The sequence below is a fragment of the Rattus rattus genome, chromosome 9 (assembly GCF_011064425.1).
Source record: "Rattus rattus isolate New Zealand chromosome 9, Rrattus_CSIRO_v1, whole genome shotgun sequence".
In the NCBI taxonomy this organism is placed as follows: Eukaryota; Metazoa; Chordata; class Mammalia; order Rodentia; family Muridae; genus Rattus; species Rattus rattus.
The window spans coordinates 31,844,427-31,864,635 of NC_046162.1; the positions used below are offsets into that span (position 1 = coordinate 31,844,427).

Here is a 20,209-nt window from a genome sequence, read left to right on the forward strand (position 1 = left end):
GTAAATGGGAACCAAACCTGGTCCTCTGCAAGTAACCACTGAGCCTTCATCTCTCCAGTTCAAAGCAAGTTTTTGTTTTTGTTTTTTTATAAATTCTTTTATCTATTACTTTTTTGGTAGGAATATGGCTTTCTAGTAAGAAAACACAGATTAGTCTCTATCAACGAGGGTACTGAGGGTACCTGGAAGAGAATGGGGGACAAGAGACCTGAAGAAGGATGCCAAGAACAGAGTCTGATGAAGGCGACAATTTTATTTTTTCCCAAAACTGAATTTATACCATAACATTGGTAACAGAGGAAGGGGGGAAGTGTGAAACATTTACACAGGCTAAGGACACAGTATTCGTGTGGTCAGGGAATCGGCTGATGTTGACAGGATGTTAGAAAGGTCACAGGTTTGTCATATCTATTGGTCAGCAGGATGTTGGTTTTTCAGAAAGGTTACAGGTCATATCATTGGGTATCTTGACGTCAGACGTATTTCTCAGCAAGGTCAGAGCTTTATCATATCATTATTCATCCTGACCACCAGATTTGTATTAGTCCTCTGCAGCTGGCTGGGGATTTTCCATGAACCCAGTCATACTTAACGCTAACCATAATAATAACATCAATAATGGAGGGTTTCAAGGGCATCACTCCCAACAAGTCTCCACCCTTAAGGGATAATTCAAATCACCTGGACAGAAAAAAGACCCTTCAGGAAGACTGTTCCAGAAACTTTAAGAAATACTGTGAAATCTCCTTAACCTGTAGGTCCACACAATGGTCTCTCTGGCCATTGTCTGAAGTCCCACCCCCCGAGAGTGCCCTCCACAATAGTGCTTTGATCAAAACTCATTTTCTTTGGATTATTTCTTATTAACCTGAGGCAAAAAAGAAAAAAAACCATGGGTTTGTTGTTTTAGTTTCAAAAGCAATACATGATCTCTGTTTTAAAAAAAATCCCACCATGGAACTAGAGAGCTAGTTAGAATCCTCTGCACGTACGTAAAATCTATGTGTGATGGTACTCTCTTGTAACCCCAGCTCTGGGGGACAGAAAGCAGAAACAAGAGGATCGCAGGGGCTTGTAACCATCCAACCAATCTGGCTAGTGAGTGAACTCTATGCTCCTTAAGAGACTCTGCCTAAAAACAAGGTCAGAGAGTAATAGAGGGAGGTACCCAAAGCCTTCACATACACAGACAAGCATACCAACACACACAGAGACTAGCATTGAACTTTTGGGTCTGTTCTCTTTGGGTTTGTTATTTTTTTTTCCCAGCACAGCTCTTTGTAGGCTTATACTTTTCAAAACCTACATTAATAAGTGTATTTACGTGCTTTAACCTCCCTTCTAGCCCACCACCCACCAGAGGTAGTGGAAAAGAAGGTTAAGAGGGCAAAGGAGGGTGTAGACCTGTTTAGAAATAGTTCTTTGGAGGGAATCCAATCTGCATTGCTAGGATATCAGCAGTTCAGTTCTCATGAATCGGCAGCAGCAGCTTAATCCGCTTGCAAACACCATTCAGGAATCAGCTGTGGTAGTTTGGTCCAGAAGAAACCTCAAGGCTCTGCCAATCTGCTGGAGTCTGTAGAAGTGGCAAGAAGCCACAGGAACCCCGCCAGAAGTTCTTTCTCTGTACAAAGTCATGACAAATGAAACCAACAAAGAGTGGCAAGGTGGACCAATATCACACAGCTTTGTCCACTGTCTGTTGGCTTACATTTATACCCTCTCCAAACATCATGTGTTCTCTCAAGTGTCTGCTCTAGCAAAATATCCCATGCCCCTTTTCCAGGCAGCTTCCTGAAAAACACCACATGTCTGCTTCAGCCAAAACATCCTCTCAGAAGACAGTTTCCAGAAAAGTATCTCATGACACAACTGAGTCTAGAAAGAAACCAGAAATTTCCGCTTCAGGTCTTTGAATCTGACACACTTGAAGTCTTCCTCAAGGTATATTGAGCCCCTGCAGATGAGCTCACCACAGTCGCTATCAATCACCATCTTTGCTTTCTGGGATGTGTGCATGTGGAGCACCTGAGAGTGAGTGAGTTATTGTGTTTACCTCAAGCATCTTTACAGCTCTCAACACTTATTTGTGAAGAGCAATAGTTCCCTGCATCTCTACGGCACTAACGTTTCATTTGTAAAATCAACATTCACCTAAGTATTTTCATATTTTGGGCTCCTGTTCTTTGACCTAATGTCTTGTCTCATCCTTGAAAATGTAAATGTCATCATGTGGCTCATTCGAAGATTGGCATTGCTACAGTACTCTCTCCTTTCTTCTTCTTTTGCCCTAAAGGAAGCTCAAGGACAATTTTATCAGAGTTTACAGAAAACTGGTATGAAAACTCTGGCAAGCACAAGGAAGAGATGAAGAAAACACCACGACTTTTAAGTTAGGCACGGAGGAGGAATAAGAGACAGCCTCTTAAGAAAGGGAAACGCACTCCCAAGACTGGAAGGAGGCGAGCAAGCTGAGGGCGGAGCCTGAAGCCAGAAAGAAGGAGCCGGAAGTCCTTTTCTTCACATAAAAATAATTTTATTTTTTGGTTGTTGTTTATTCTTTTTTAAAAAAGATTTATTTATTTATGTATGTGAATACACTGTAGCCATCTTCAGACACATCAGAAGAGGGCATCAGGTCCCATTACAGATGGTTGTGAGACACCATGTGGTTGCTGGGAATTGAACTCAGGACCTCTGGAAGAGCAGTCAGAGCTCTTAACCACTGAGCCATCTCTCCTGTCCCTGTTGTTTATTCTTCTGTCATATATGACATCCTGACTGCAGTTTCCTCTTTCCTCTCCTTCCAGCCCCCACTCCTCTCCACTCCCCTCCAGATCCACTCCTTCATTTCAGATAAGGATGGTTCTCCCAACGATATCAACCAAACATGGCAAAATAAGCTGCCATGAGACCAGGCACCTCCCTTCATGTCAAGGCTGGACAAGGCAACCCAGTAAGAGCAAAAAGGTCTCAAAAGTAGGCAAAAGAACCAGAGACAGCCACTGCTCCCACTGTTAGGATCCTCACAAGAACACCAAGCGACACATCCATAAAATGTAGGCAGAGGACCTAGGTCAGACCCATGCAGTCTCCCTGATAGTCTCTTCAGCCTCCAAGAACCCCTCTAAGGCCTGCTTAGTCGATTCCGTGGGCTATGTTCTTACAGTGTCCTTGACCCCTCTGGCTTCTCTAAACCTTCCTCCCCCTCTTCCAGGGGATTTCCTGTGCTTCCCCTAATGTTTAGCTGTGATCTCTGCATCTGCTCCCATCAATTGCTGGATGAGCCTCTCTGATGATGGTTATACTAGGCTCTGGACTACAAGTATCATCAGGAATCACTTCATAGACTTTGTCTTTTCTTAGTCATGTTTCTAGTTCCACTATTTTAAGGAATGTGTAAGAGTGCTACTAAAGACTGTGGAGCCATCTTGCTTTACAACAGACTCTGCCTGGTGAGCTAGTGTAAAACAGCCATTGTTTTGTTTGTTTGTTTTTTGGTCTATACCAATTATTTCCCTGATGTAAAGCTAATAGCTTTTCCATCTTACCCTTTCCATTCTCTATTAGACAGGTTTCACTTATTTTTAAAGATTCCCGTGAAAAAGAAAAAAGAAAAAAAATACAGTGTTAGCGTGGACTTTTGTATTTGGGTTTTAGTTATTGCCTATTACTGCATTTTTTATTTTTTTTAATTTTATGAGATTATAATGAAATTATATAATTTCTCCCTTCCTTTTCCTCACCCCAAATTCTCCTTTGTATCAATTCTAGCTCTCTTTCAAATTCTTGGCCTTTTAAAATTAATGTATATGTACATACATATATATTGCTAAATATCACCTGCTCAGTCTGTGCGATGCGACTTGTATGTATGTTTTCAGAGTATCACTGCATTCTTGCCATCTGTATCCCACACATCTGCTGGGCTGGGAATCTAATGCACTTCTCTGGGGAAGTGTCGAAGTTGAAGATGTGTGCTATCCCTCAAGTTAGGCAAGCACTCCACCACTGACCCCATCCCAGCCACGTCACTGCCATTACTGATTTCCACGTGCAAATCGCCACATTTATGATCAAGGAAGTTGCTACAAGCTGTATTCAGATCTGAGCCATGGGTGAACTCACTGCTTATGAAATGTCATTACCTCTAGACCTTTTCAGAATACACAAAATTACACACACACGCACGCATGCACGCACGTGCGCGCGCGTCATACAAAACTATACACAAATTAACGGATAATTCTTATTTCTTTCTCATTTCCTACACTGCACACTCCAGAATCCTTCTATATACACAAACGATCTCTCATTTTTCTATTTAAAGATAATTATATTCATGCGTCTGTATAGACCCTCTCTTTGTCCTTTCTGCTTTTGTCTCTTTGTCCTTTCTGCTAACCCCCTGCATGCTTTGGCTGCAGAAGAGCAAAGCGCTGTCCAGAAGTTCAGAACAATGCATGAACCTGGCCTTGAGGTCATGGCAGTGCCTCATTACCAGGCCGGGTCCAAGGGCTCATAGGGCTGTAGCCAGTTGTCATTGTCGTTCTCTTCGTTGATCTGTAGTCCTCTAACCGGCAAAGAGCAGATGGTCATAGGATCAGGGTGTTCGCTGCCATCGTGGGCTCGGGGCCTGAAGTAGGCACAGAGCGTCCCGGAGAAAGTGTCGGTGAAGCTGAAGATGTGCGAGCCATCGGACACGTTGAAGAAGGACAGCTTCCCCGCCTCGTAGTCCAGCAGGACGCCCACCCTCCGGGGAGGCACGCGTAGCGCTAGTGCCACGCGATGCGGGTCTAGCACGAAGTACTCGCAGCGGTTCCACAACCCCATCACCCAGTAACCGGCCGCCGGGCTTAGGCGCGCAGGCCCTGAGCGCTCCACGGACTCCAGACAGGCGCCCAAAAACCAACGGCTGCGTCGGCCTACGTGCACCTCCCAGTAGTGGCGACCACTAGAGAAGCGCTCCCGGCTTAGCACACATGTCTGCTCTGAGAACCGCTGCGGGTCGCCGGCTGCGGTACTGGGCACCCCCAGGCGGGAGGACACGCTCTTGCGGTTGTTGGAGACCTCCAGGCTAGGGTGTGCTGTGGCAGGATCCAAGGTCACATCCACTGAGCAGAAGCAAAAAGTTAGTACTTGCTGAGGAAGGTTGGGAAACCTCCCCTTCTTTCCCCCTCCATTCCTCTCCTCTCCCTTCCACTCCCCTGTTCTCTCCTCTCCTCTGTTTCCCCTCTCCTCCCCTCCTCAGAAAACTTCTAGTTCCTCCAGTTGGAACAACTGGTGGGATCACACCCGTTCCCACCCACCAACTCTGTCAACCACTCCTCTTCCCAGAGCATCATGGAGATCACTCCTGAAGCCGACTCCTTTCCTGCATCCTATTCTCAGGTTCCAAATGAGGTAGATTCTGGAGGACAGAGCCATGACGGAGCCACGTTTTGAGAATGAAGAGATAGGTTCTTGTGGTTCTTATTTCCTCTGTCTCCACCACCCAGGCTGTACATCAATGCTATGCTGTGCCTCTGCTTCACAGCCATTTTAGGACTCTTAAAACTACAGGGACCATCCAGTGACCTACACTCCAACACCCATGCCCAAAACACATCTATTTGATGGCTAAGAAACTAGAGGGCACCAACCTATTTCTTGAGACAAGGTCTCCCTGTAGAGCCTGGGTTGATCTTGGCTCACGATCCTGCACCTCAGCCTTCCTTCCCAGTGCTAGATTTCAGGTGTGTATCACCATGCCTGCCTGCGGGGCCCTTCTCTGAAATGATCTGAGAGGTTCCTTTCAGATTCTGCCTTTTCTTCGGCAAAAGATTCTAGAAGCAGCCTCCCTGTCGTGGCATATGTGTACACACATGAGTGTGTGCTGTATGTTGTATGTGTATCGTGCTCATTTCCAGCATATGGACTTGACCCCTGGAAAAGCTGTTCCTCTAGAGACAGCTCCCCCTGCACCCCTTCTGTGCAAGACCCAACGCAACCTGTCTGTCACCAGTCACATGTGGCAGCTCCAGACACTTACCTGCATATTGCTGGGCTGCTCTCCACTCTGAAACCGAAGAGAGAGAAGAAGGGACTCAGAGAGTTCAGCCAGCAACTTTGGGACCCATAGGATGGCTTCCCTTGCTCAAGAGCTGCCCACAAATTAAATGACCTCATCTCCACCTCTGGATTGGACCAGGCAGGGGTCTAAACAGTGCTGGGCTCTATCAAAGTGCTGTGTAGTCTCTAGCTACATTGGGAAGATGCAACAGGGGTAAGGAACCTGGGTGCCCTAAAGCATGGACAAGAAACCTATCTGCCTGCCCAAGCTCAGTCCTGGAGGCCCCGCTGAACTGAACTCTGTCCTAAGTTGTCTTCTAGATGCCCAGTCTTCCCTCTGCAAGGAGTTGATCTAAAACAATAGAAGACTTTTTTTTCCAGAGCACTGGGGTAGAGGGGACTCAATCAGAAGAGCCAGTGGAACTCTAAAGGCAGACAGCTGTTACACGGAATACCTTAGTTCTAGCAAAATGCTGGTTCAATGTTGGTTTGCTTATGAATTTAAAACCATTCATTTAAATCAACTTGAGGATTTTTAAGGGTTCATTAACTTTAGAAGGGAAGTAGCTATGGGGAAGGAACACCTGAACTTCCAGATTGCTCTTCAGGCCATAACAGTGAAAACAAGCAGGAAAGGTGAACCCTTGGACAAGCCCATCTAGACTGAACATACACTGAAGTGGTAACCTTACCGCCTTGGGGAAATTATGGCTGATGTGCTAAATGGCGCTAAGAAGACTCGTTCAGTGCACACAGACAAATCAGTGGGCTCATTCTTACCTCACACCCAGAGTGCGAGGAGTTCTGTAGGATTAATGACACATGAAACATGCCATTGCAGTTTGGATAGGAAACATTTTCCAATGGCCCCAAGTTAAAGGCTTAGTCCTCAGCTCTGCACTATGTGGAATCTTTAAGGGGGACAGCCAAAACGAAAGTCTGCTGGCCATCCAGGGGGTGTCAAGATGCTGGCCTTCCCTTGTTTAATCTGCTACCTGCCCTACCATGTGGCAAGCAGCTTTCTCTACCTCAGACTCCCTACTGGCTGTGCAATGTGCCGCCTTGCCACAGGCCCAAGTGACCATGGATCAATTGCCTTTGAAACTGTGATCTCATGTAAACCTTTGGTCACTTCAAGTGTACCGTATCAGGTATTATGTGATACTAATAGAAGGCCAAGAAATACACTATACATTAATAAAAGAAATTATGAGTCAATATTGTTGTGGCATCCCTAGCAAAAGTCTTCAACAAAATTTCAGGAGCATAAGCCATAAGGTTCAAGTTTTGATTAATTAAACTTTATCAAAAGTAATGATCTCTCTTTAATAAAGGGAGTATGAACAAGGCTAACAGGAAGCAACACAGGAGCAAAAGGAATCCATATTATTTAATATTTATCTATAGTGACATATAGATATATATCATATGATATATATTGCATGCACACACGCATATGCGTGCGCGCGCGCACACACACACACACACACACACACACACACACACACACACACACACGATATAGGAATGCTCAAAACCTTAGCATCCAGAGATGCTAATAAAAGAATGAGAAAGCATCTATCTCTATGGGCCAGCAAACTTAGCTCACACAGGATGCAGGTGCACAGAGCACCACCATTGTTGATGGCAGGAAGATGGCTTTCTGGGAAACTATTGTCTAGTCAGCATACTAATCTCCCTTCCTGGTTATACTTCCTAGAGAAACAGGGTGAGAGCACAACACACTTTGGGCTTATTCAGTGTGGCTTGCAGTGGCGAATCAGCAAGAAGAAGCAGACCTAACATACATGGGGTAGAAATTTAAGCAGCGATACATGTAGAAAGCAAGGGACACACAGGATGAGGCTATGAGTGATGGTTATAAAAATGAAACTATAATGCATGTGACAAAGTAGAAAGCCAGGTTTGCAAGAATATATACAAAAAATAGACATTAGACCATTGGCCTTATGAAGGAATACAGACCCTTATGGTGTTTTCAGGTTTCAGGAAATTACTTTTCCCAAGGTCTGGCATTTAGGCAAAATCCAGAATTCCCTCTGGGATTTAAGATGATAGTTCATACTTCCTAAAAGAAGTCATTCTCCTTATATGTGGCAAAAGTGACAAATGGCTCCTCCATTTACCTCTGCCCGTGGTGCCTATTAGCATGTCAAGGTCTATGCTAGCCTCCAGGGTCCCTCAATCCTAGACGACATACTCTGCCCCCTACCCTAACCTCTCCAGCTTCTGCCCCTGACATTGTTCAGACATTTTGGCTATACACTTGGTTCTTCTCTTGGTTTTGCTCTTGGCTCTGCTCCTGGACCTCTCTTCTTCCATTTTTCCCTCTCTTCTGTTCCTTCTTTCTCCTCCTCCTCTCTTGCTCCCACCCCGCCGCTTTCCTCTCATGATTCAGGTCGGTGCGCTGGACCCGCTCAGCCTGCATTCTTTGAGCTGCCTCTGGCTGTGTTCTCCCTCGCGTGCACAATAAAAACCTCCTCAACCGTACCCAGGAATGGCCATGTCCTCATTCTCATTCATGTATATAGAGAAGCATTTAAATATATCGGAGCATGTCTCATCCAGATCCACAGGACGTTTGAGGGTGAGCGTTGGAAATTGAGGTGACTGCGGTGTGTAACTGTTAGGTTTCAAACCAGGAACAAATGGCTGAACTGCCTATCTAACAGATCAACGTGGACCTAGCCACCAGGTTCTCCCAGCATCCCTCAGTCCTTATCTGTTTCAGGGTATGGCTGGCATACCCCACCCCTTACCCTAAACTTCTCAAGCCAAGAAAGAAAGGCTGGGCTGCCCTTCCCCCAGCTGCCCTTCCCTATATATCCTAAAAATCCAGATATTTTGGTACCCAGTTCTCTTTTGGGCCTCCTGGCTGCTACACCTGTTCGCTTCCCTCCTCTCCTCCCCCTCCACTCTCTTCACATGGCTCAGGGGCATGTCCACTCTGGACTTTCCCTTTAAACTATAATAAACTTCCTCCTACACCATTCCTAGGACACACTCATGTCCTTTCCTTTTTCTTTCTTTGTTTTCATTCAGTAACCAGGATTAGAAACAATGTTCTTTCACAGGTAGCCTTGGGACAATATAAATATACGATTGAATGGTGGGTCTGACCTCTGCCAAGTACAAGGCGCATCCAATACGGGAAGCACAGCAGAGCAAGTGGAAGCATCAGACAGAGTGTGATGTTGCCAAGTAGACAGTAGCTGCTTAGTGGCTGCTTGACCTACACTTTTTGGTTTGTTTGCTTGCTTGTTTGTGTTACTTTACAATGGTATGGAAGCCATAGGTATTCATTAGAAACCAGGCTTGGAATTTCCATCGTTTGTCAGGCTGGAGACAGTGGGGAAGCCTCGGTGAGTTACAGAGCAGAAGGTGCCCATCCAAACCCCCAGCCCTGTGCTGCGTGGCTGTGATGGACATGTTCCGTTTCCAGTGGGTTTAGAAAGATATGACGCCATCATGGAAGTCAGGGAGCCCAGTGAGGAACGGTAGGAGAGAAAGGGGCTTTACTCACCAGCCTGGCCTTCGGACCTTCTCCAGTCTGAAGCAGCAAAGGAAAAGGGGAATTAGAAAGTCAGGACACCACATTTTTCCCCATAGTGGCCTAATTCCCCTTCCCTCACCACCCATGCAGCTGGCACAGTTCCAGCCTGTGTGTCATACTTCGTTGATAAGGAGAGGATACATGGATAGTCAGGCATAATAAGCAGATAGGAAGGGATGGTTCTGGAGTGAAGGACACTTACCAAGCTCTGTCTGAAGTTTCTCTGCAAGCAAAATGGAGAAGGGTCAACCTTCTGATGTAAACACATTACTCAATCTCATGTCACTTCTCACTGCTACTCTACCCTTGATGCCACACTGCCCGGTAGGAGGCTCATCCCCAGTCAGTATTCCAGGAGCCTTTATCCTTTCTTCATTTCAGAGGAAGAAATCAACAGGCACCAGGGCCCGGGAGGAACAGGTTTGGCTCTAAAGGGTTTCTCCCCTAGGCTCCAGTTGGGTGGAGAGGAGTTTATTCTTTCTAAAACCAAAAGCTGTTCCTGGTGCTCATATGGTGGTGGGGGAGGGGGAACATGAATAAGCTCAGACACAGAGCACAGCCTACGTCTCTTGGGGTCATTTGCTGAATGCTTCATTTAAAGATTGGAAGGACATCATGATTGTTTTTTCCTGGCTAGACGTAAAGGCTCTGACTGTGTCTCTAGAATATGGTCCTCTGGCCTCTCCATCTGCTGTCCTCTTTAAAAACAATCGGTATAGTAATTCAGACGGCCATCTTGATGACTCATTGCAATGGTCTTTGGTTTGGTTTGGTTTTGTGTTTGTTGTTTTTGTTTTGAGTTTTGGTAGGATAGGGTAGGCAGTGAGACCCAAGGTCCTCAGGTTCCTCACCTACCTTTGTACAGCCGTCTGCTACACCACACCGTGCCTCAGTGGCTTTAAGTTGGTGTGTTCCAATGAGAGGAAAAGTAATTTAACAGAGTGCTCCCATTTCAGTGCAAGTTCAAGGGTCATTCCTCACAGTGGCGTTTGGGTTGAAAGAGAAAGATGGATTCCAGGAAGATGAGTGGGGGAAGACTCCAGCAGCGTGTGTGCCGATGTTCTCCTGTTGGATGGAGCTGGGACCCACAGGCAGCCCACCTCAGTCTGACTGAGGGAGGAGGGGCAAGCAAAGATGGGCTGAGAACCAGATGGGTGTCATCCTTCTCTCCCTTAAAGGGGCCTAGTCACTTTGACTGCCCTTTTCTGCTGCAGGGGTGACCAGGTAAGCATACTTGTCTTGTAGCCTGCTCTGTGGCGGGGAACCCAGAACTTACCCAACCGCGCAATTAGTCTTTCTTGAGACAAAAAAGAATAGAGGATGCTCTCAGAGTGGGGAAAGACCAGACAGGAAAGATTATGAACACGGGGGCGACCTCACTCCCCAAAGGTATGCAGTCTCAGCCCTGTGCATCGGGGAGCCAGCCTGGGTGCCTGGACACAGACTCAACCCAGTCCTTCTCTCTCTCTGCTCTGCTAGTCCAAGATGCTCCCCTCCGAGACTGAGGTCTTGCCTTGGAAACTTGGGGATGTGGGGATAGAGGGCACCACCTCTGGCTTACCTCGGTCCTTCTCTCCCTGCTTCACCCGGTTTTCTGAAAGGAAGAAGGAATGGGAAAAGCTGAGTAGCCGGCTTGCACTTGTGGTTTTCAAGCTCTCCTACAGATTGGGTTGCCTTCTTCCAAGGTGTACCTCCACACCTCCCCACCATGAGTCATCGCCCCCTTCTCCTCCCCCACATTCCACCACCCTTTCCTATTGAGAGACTAGCAGTTAGACTCCCTGGTGGGCAGACAGGAAGAGTGGCCATGGGATGGTAATATAAAGGTGGCAAATTTCCAAGATGGCCGACTTCTTCCTCAACCACCTGACTTGAGACAAAAGGCCTGGCAGTTTTGGACTCCGGCTGATGGGCTGGCTCTACACGTTCAAGGCCTGGTCAGGACATTTCACATAGCCTTTGTGTTCCAATCAACCATCCCATCCGGCCTCAAACCAAGCCGCCATAGAGTAGGGGAGAAAGATTCTTCAGAGGATTTAAAAGTCCTATCCTCAGAAGAGACAGATTTTTTTCTGTTTTCGAGTGCGTCTCTCATCACCCTTAGCTTCCCAAAGAGTCTTTTTCTCTGTGTATCTGTTTGATGTGTATGTTTCCTCATCGCAATAAAAACGCCCCTTTCAAATTGTTGACTCTGTGATACTTGAGGTTTCCCTGCTGCTTGTGCTTTTCACGCGCACGCGCGCGCACGCATACACACACACACACACACACACACACACACACACACACACACACACACACACACCTATACCTTTTAGTTCTTTAACTGGCAGGGAAAATGCACCCCATCCAGACCCCTACCTAGACTATGAAGCAAAACCAGCTTCACAGCCTGACTCATACCTTGAAAGCGCCGCTGCTTGTAAAAGTACCGCAGTGCCAGCACCGCGAGGGCGACCAGACTGAGTGGCAAGACCACCAGGGTTCCCACGAACGCTTTCTTCCAGGGTGATGTTCTGGGTAGGAAGACATCTGGAAAAACGTGCCACATGGTGTTACTTGTCTTGACTTAGGCTTTACTAACCACTGAAGCAAGATTATCTTGGACCTCACATCGTGACATCTTGAGTGACCTTACCGTAGCCAGTTACACCTTTCAGTGGGAGCCTCTGTAGCCAAATATGAACCGAACACAAACGCAAGCTGTGCAGCCTGCACTCCAGGTAGGATCAAGTGCAAGGGCTGAACTCACTAGGGTGGGGGAAGGGAAGGCTGTGAATTAAAGAGAAAGGATGGCTTGAGGATGTGACAGCTGTCCTGATGGCGCTGTGATTTTGCTTGCCCCTAAATGAACTGCTCTATCCCAATTATTAGCATGCTCAGACCTGAGTAATGATTTACACAGGTCCCCTGTGATGACTAAAGAGACTTAATGTGGAGCAAGGGGTCCCTTAAGTGCCATTGACCTTTTGCCCTGTGATGCCTGGGAGATGCTGGTGGACGGCAGGGGAGATAAGATTGGGAAAATGGGCTTGGGGTATGCAGTGGCCGTTTTATTACTATATAGAGGAAAAGTCAGAAACAACGGAGGGAGGCAAACTAATTTTCCTGCCCAGCTGTGGATTCCATGGATGGCTATAACACATAACTTTCTGATGTCCGCCTTTAAATAACCCGTCTTAATCCCCCCTTCCACACAGCATGCTCTTTGACTGTCGTCCTTCTGTAAGCAGTAAGAATAAAGTCATTTAATCTGCATTCGAACTGAATCTAAGTCTCTGGTCTCTCCCAGTGGGTTCAGATGCCACAGCACTGGTATGACCTTCACCTCCCACCACTTACAACTGGGCAACCACAAACTCCACTTTTCCAGCTCTGATCCTACACTTGAAGGGGTCCAGCATCCGAAGTGTTTTGCTTTTGGAAACCGGTGAGGTATTCAACTTGACTGTCACTTGCTTCCTGGCATTTGTCTCAGTTTTCACACCACTGGAGGAATCCCCAACAAAGCCAACAGCTACTTGGTCACAGCAGCAACTACCCTGTGCTAGTCTAAATGAAAATGGCTCCCCAACATCAACCCAACCTCAAAACCTTTGATCTACAATTTGTCCTGCCTACAAGATGTGCTGTGGTAAATGTGCTGCAGAAATTGGTGGAGTGGCTGACCCATGACTGGTCCAGCTTGAGACCCATGCCACAAGAGGGAGCCCATGCCTGACACTATCTGGAGGGCCAGAAACCAGAGGCTGGATAGCCCTAGACATCTGGATAGAACCAAACATGACCAGCAAAGAAAAAAAGTCCATGAGACGATTCCTAATGGTACTTTACTGGAGCCCAGCATAATCGTCACCAGAGAGGCTCCACCAGCAACGGATGGAAACAGAGGCAGAGGGCCACAGCCAGACATTAGGTGGAGCTTGGGAAGTGCCCTGAAAGAGGGGAGGAAGGACTGTAGGAGCCAGAGGGGTCAAGGACACCACAAGAAAACCCACAGAAACAACTAACCTAGGCTCATAGACACCCCCAGAGACTAAACTGCCAACAGGGAGCCTGCATGGGATTGGTCTAAGCTCTCTGCAATATATTATGGTTGTGTAGCTTGGTCTCCTTGTGTGATTCCTAATAGTGATGGTGGGAGATGTCTCTGACTCTTTTGCCTGCTTTTGGGACCCTTTTCTTTCCACTGGGTTGACTCATCCACCCTTAGACTGAGGGGAGGTGCCCAGTCTTACTGCAACTTTATATGCCATGTTTGGTTGATGTCCATGGAAGGCCTGCCCCTTTCTGAAGGGAAACAGAGAAGGAGTGGATGAGGGGAGAGAGAGGGAGGGGCTATGTGTGTAGATGGGGGGAGACTGCAGTTGGGTTGTAATAAATGACAGAAGAATAAAAAAAACAATTAAAAAAAGAAAATGGCTCTCATAGGCTCATAGGAAGTGGCATCATGGAGATGTGACTTTTTGAAGGAAGTGTGTCACTGAGGGTGGGCTTTGAGGTTTCAGAAGTTCAAGCCAATCCCAGTATCTCTCTCTCTTCCTGCTGCCCGCCTATCCAGGTACCTTTCCAAACCCTGTGTTCCACCGTGCTTCCTGGCGTGATGATATGGACTGAACCTCTGGGACTGTAAGCCTGACACAATTAAATGCTTTTCTTTATAAGAGTTGCCTTGCTCATGGTGTCTTTTCACAGCAGTGAAACCCCAAGACAAGCCCCAAAGGTAGGATGCAGTTTGATGCTGCCCATAGCCCAGGGCGGCTCCCAGAGGGGCCAGTGATGACGAGATGAAGACAAAGTCAGAGCAGGACTCTGCAGAAACATGTGTCAACTTCATAATTTTGTGTTTGTGTAATCTAATTATTCAAAGGTAATGATCTACTACAGATAAATATTTTTAAACTTTAGAAGTATAGTAAACAGAGGCAGACATTGCTAAGCCATGCATTGTTGTATAGATGACCTCTGGGCCAATCAACATGGAGCTTTGGATGGTTAGAAAGACAAACGTGAGGCAGTGCCTACTGACCTGCAATCTGGATCACGAACTCTTTCTTCTGGGGCAGCAAGGGGTTCTGGATTATACAAGACACATTGCTATGAGTCCCTCCTCGGACAATCACAGATGTCTCCAGACTGAACAGGCCCTGGGCATTCTGGGTGATGTCTTCAGACTCTGGAGAAAGGCACTGACCCTGGTGGCCTGTCCACTGGACCTTGGGCTTGGGGTACCAGCCACTGGAACTGCATTGCAACTGAATGCCTTCTCCATTGAAGCCTTCGAGGGAGATGTGTGGGTCTGAGCCCAATCCTGAGAAAGCAGGAGTGAGAAAAATCAGGCTCGCCAGGCATAAAGTTCCTGCCACTGTTCACCATCTGAGGTCACCATAGGATGTCAAGAACTGTGACTGCTCTTATCGTGTATATGAGCCCTCCAACTGTGAACTGCCAAAGGCAGTTTAGATTAGGTAGGGACATTAGGAAATATTTAGGGGGGAGGGGTTATGTGCATGTAGTTATATTGTGCAGTAAATGATCCCACTACAATGAAGAATCGTCTCACCCAGAACTCCAGTAGATTATCCTCTGTCAATTCTCACTAGATCTCAAATACCTATGGCATATGTAATCCTGTTATATAGCTACCTATCATTTGTCTTATCTATCAATTTATGTGCTAGGAGTCAAACCCAGCTCTTGTTCGTGTAGGTAACACCCTACCACACACACACACACACACACACACACACACACACACACATATGTGTGTGTGTGTGTGTGTGTGTATATATATATATATATATAACTTGAGTCCATTTTGTTGTTGGAACATATATGATTTTAAGGCTGCATGTATGTAACAATAATACTCAAAGAAAAAGAAGCTATCACCTTGAGAGTGAGGGGTTTGAGGAAGGGTATCTGAAAAGGGTTTTAGAGAGAAAAGAAGGGAGTAAGAGATGTAATTCTACTTCAATCAAAAACAATAAAAGATTAATGTTGTTTAATAATAATGATATATAAAATACATATCAGGAAAGCCCCAGGCCTTCATCTTATGTCTCACTACTTAGGTAATAAATTTCTATTAGCTTCTAGCTTGTATTTCTTACAGGTTTTTCTACAATATTCCCCTATTAATTGTGTGCAAAAATATACATCCTCAAATTTCTTTGTTTCTTCCCCTCTTGTTAATGGATTCTAGGAATCGCTGCACACCTGTTCATCGAGACATAACAGGCTCTGGGCATTCTGGGTGATGGTAAGGAGCCTGTTTTTCCAAGCTTCAGAATGTGGACGGTGCTGACGGACCACATTCAGCTCCTGTGTGTTGGTATTTAGGAAGCTTCAGTGCTCTTGGAATTCTATGTAACACTACAAATACTGATCTTACACAAACGCCTATTGTACCTTTATGTCACTTTAATTCACTTTGTCATTGTGGTCTAAAACTATCTTTCCAGATGTTTTAAAGTCATTCAATATTTTAATGAACCTTTTTCCTTTTTATTTACTGCATACGGATTTGTTGTCATCGTCGTCGTCGTCGTTGTTGTTGTTTTTTTAAATCTTTTTAAAAGCTTCTCCCACCCCACCTCCAACCCCTGGCATTGAGGATCGAGCCACACCCTGTGTGTGCAGGACAGGCACTAGACCTCTGAAGTATCCCTTCATGCCACACTCAATGTTTTAACACACTGCGTTTGCTGTTTGTTTTCGATTGCAGAGTTTCTCTCTGCAATTCCAGTCCGATCCTTTTCTCTGTCTCCTGCTCCTGGCTGACTCGAGAACTTACCTGCTACTTCCAGCTCCCACGTGGCTTCACCAGAGAAGTTGTGGGAAAGAAAGCGGCACCCATATCGACCCTCATCAGAGGGAACCACGCTAAGGATATGCAGGTTCACGCTGCCCTCGCCAATGTCATAAGCTTCAAATAAGGTCCTGTTTCGGAACTGCGCCATCTGTGGGTTTGAACGTCCCTGTGGCTCCTGGTACAGGTACACCACGTTGGAGACCTGGGTCCGAAACCAGAGGATTTCCATGTAGCCTGCGTCCTGGTATGATGACAAGCGACATGGGAACTCCACCGCTTCCCCGACGCGGGCCAAAATGGACTCTTCAGGGCCCAGCACCCAGACCTCGTCTAGGAGAACAATCCAAAACAATGGCCAAGATCAATCCACTTTAAACATAATTTTTTTTTAAATCACTTCTCTTTGTAGATCAGAAATCTACAGCAAACCATTCAAATGACAAAGATGAGATGCTGTCCGACAACAATTTGTGTGTTCTCCTGGAGAAGAGATTGTCATGAAAAAAAGTCGGTTAAAATGCCTGTCTATGTACACACATTACAACAGGGCTGGACTAGTTATTGGTTTGAATCTATCAAGAGTAGATGCTTTTTGGGACGCTGTGTGAATACGGGCAGAGCAGCATGCTAAATGCAATGCGTGTTACTAACAAAATTTATGCCTATGATATAGAATTGCTGATCTGCATAAGCCCACCAAGAAAGATCTTGAAAGAGGGAAACCATTTAGCTGATGGTGGTGCTTTCTGGGCAGTGAGACTGGAAAGTCTTGTTTTGTCTATGTCTTAGTAGAGTTTCCATTGCTGGGATAAACACCATGATCAAAAGCAACCTGAGAAGGAAAGGTCTCATCTTACAGATAAGTCAAGGCAGGAACTCAAGGCAAGGCCCTGGAGGCAGGAACTGAGGCAAAGACCACAGAGGCGTGCTGCCTACTGTCTTTGTTCTTCATGGAATCTTCAGCCTGCTTTCTTATATACCTCAGGACGGTGGGCCCAGGATGTATACGCACAATAGACTGGGCCCTTCCATTTCAGTCACTTATTTATTTATTTATTTATTTCATTCATTCATTCATTCATTCATTCATTCAAAAAGAGCTGTGTCAGAAGTGGGATACAAACCCACGCCTCCATTCGGAGACCAGAATCAGTCACTAATTTAAAATGCCACAGGCTTGCATGCAAGTCAGTCGTAAAGAGGCATTTCCCAAGTGTGCTTCCCACTGCACAGATATCTCCGACTTGTGTCAATCTGACAATAAAACTAGTCAGGGCCGGCAGTCTTCCCAGTATTTATCCACAGAGTACATCTGTACGGCTTCTGTGTACTTTAGTATTTAAATGCCTCTGACCTCTGCTGTTGAGAGACCTGTCAAGCTCTTTCACTTGATCGTTGGTTTTCTTTTCTGGTGCCTCCAGGTGGTGTCTCTGCTATCCTTAGTCAGCTTCCTTCTTCCCAACTTCAGCTAACACTTCTTCCCCAAACACAAGCATCCTACGTCTCCTTCCTTATCCTTCACTTTGCCTGTAGATCATGGAGTTTTCTTGCTTTGCGTCATTTTGGAAAAAAACCTTTTTTACCTCCTGGATGAATCCCAGGCAATCCAGTCATCCTTCTTACCACGTTCCCTCTCCAGGGTCTCGTCAACCGTCCTTCTCATACACCTGAGAACAACGACTATCCTTCTCTCACCCTCTGTCTCTGTTTCTCTGTCTCTGTTTCTCTCTGTCTCCCTGTCTCTCTGTGTCTCTGTCTTTCTCCCTCTGCTCCACATCTATTGTCTTCCCAGGGAACATGTACTTTGCAGGGCTTTCCAAGGTTTTAACAACTGGTATAGAAGCAGTGAAAATATATAACAGTACTGGTTGGTATATAACCGTACTGGTTGGTATATAACCGTACTGGTTTGTATGTAACTGTACTGGTTGGTATATGTCCCAGAACTGAGGAGGCTGAAAGAGTATTGAGAGTTCCAGGCCACCCTAGGCTGCCTAGCAAGAACCTGTTTCAAAAACAAACCAACAAAAAGTTACAAAAACAAATAAAAAGTAAACCAACTGAACAAAAACAAATCGAAAACCCTGCATGGGAATCCTTTTGCATTTTAGCAATTAGTGTGGTCTGTATTATGTATGTATGTATATAGTGTGCTGTACTATGAGGGTCCTTTCCTAGGGGGCACCCAGCAGAGTTAGGGGCAGAGTGTGGGTGCTCATATTCTACCTGGGTAGGCTGGCTATGGCTGCAGATCAAATACACTACCTGAGTTCACCTCCCACAACTGAAGGAAGAGAAGGTAGGTGAAGAAGATGGTGAGGCACCAAGGTGTTTGCTTCAGAAACCCCAGCAATACTGAGAAATCTGCCATCTGTCAGCGGTGAGGGCTACCTAGAAAAGATTAAACACGCGGGTAATGTGGGCAGTGACCCTTCACCCAGAGGCTCTGAGATTGGCTGTTGTCTAAGTTATTTATTGTATCCTATTATTTATTGTTATTTTATTATTAGCTGGAGTTCCACATCAGGCCCATAGCTTCTCTTAAACTATGACAGGATGTAAGAACTGCTTCTAATTTTACCAGGTGGTGTTGTTACCGTTGGGTTTGCTGGAACTCATGGTACCGTGGGCGGACAGGGCAGAAGGGTCCCAGAGGAAGCCGAGTATTGTTTAGACTCAGGAATGGAGCCATACATTGTGTAGGGGCTCAGTGTCACCCTCTCTGGGTTAGTGACGCTCCCCAGAGAATGGGTAATCTAGGAAGAATCTCAAAATGAAGCTTGATCTCCCTTCCTCCCCTTCACATACCACTGGTGTACATGTTTCTTTGTCCTGGAACGTCGGGTTCATAAAACAGAGGAAGAGAGAGCTGTTTTTTCCAAAGCAGGGTATGTATGATGGCTGCCCGCCAACTTTTGGGACATTCTAGGTCAATTTCATCTATTCTGATCTTCTCAAGGATAAGTCCCTGTTCTCACGCTTATCACATCTTCAGGCCCAGCTGGTGGAGGGATGCCATCTGGCAATCCCTTCTTTGTCTTGTGGTCCAGAAAATGCAGACTCCTCTAGCTCTAAGTTCCTACTATGCTCTGTGCTAGCATCTACGTCTAGCAGCCAGGGAGTCTGATGTGATCAGAGCATCTCGGGAGGCACAGTCTCTCCACATCTTCATTAGGTGTAGGACTTAAGGCGGCAGAATTTGTAGCTGGGTGAGCTGAGCCTCAGTCTTTGTGCCTGAGCAATGGAAGGGAAAAGTTAAACCTCCTATTTGTTGACAAGATGCTGTTTAAATTACATGTGACAATGCACGCCTAAAATCCCAGCATGCAGAAGGCTGAAGCAAAGGGATCATGAGTGTGAAGCCAGCCTGGGCTAGCTAGCCAGACTCTGTCTCAAACATAGAAATAAAGAAATACTCTATAAATAAAACTCGCCACCTCTCCTCTCTCTCCACTTTCAAAACATCATTTTGCCACTTTCTTTCAGAAACAGTTCATCCCACCACCATAGTTCCTCTGGGGGTGGGATACTCAGTGAATTTTTACTCCAGTCCAACTCGCATGTCTACTCTGTCTTTTGCCACCATCGTCACCATTGTTTAGTGGCCCTTGAATAGCTTTTGCTCCTGCTGAGCCCTAGCCACATGCTCTGCAAAACCATAGACAAAGACGTGGGATTGCACAGTAGGAAAACAGTCAGAGCAGATGTGGGAAGGTTGATGAGGGCTTCTCAGGGCGACCTTGGGGCTAGAGAGACTCAGACTGGTGGGA

At 46.1% G+C, this 20,209-nt stretch overlaps 1 protein-coding gene across 1 annotated transcript; it reads right to left on the reverse strand.

The window, feature by feature from the left end:
• Positions 1-4,497: 4,497 nt before the first annotated feature.
• Btnl9 (butyrophilin like 9) lies at positions 4,498-18,810 on the reverse strand. Its single transcript, XM_032913776.1, has 9 exons — positions 18,705-18,810; positions 16,422-16,769; positions 14,655-14,936; positions 12,029-12,157; positions 11,187-11,219; positions 9,828-9,848; positions 9,596-9,622; positions 6,032-6,058; positions 4,498-5,114 (listed from the first exon to the last, which is right to left on the reverse strand). The coding sequence occupies exons 1-9, from the start codon at positions 18,808-18,810 to the stop codon at positions 4,498-4,500; spliced, it is 1,590 nt and encodes a 529-aa protein (XP_032769667.1).
• Between the last annotated feature and the right edge of the window lie 1,399 nt (positions 18,811-20,209).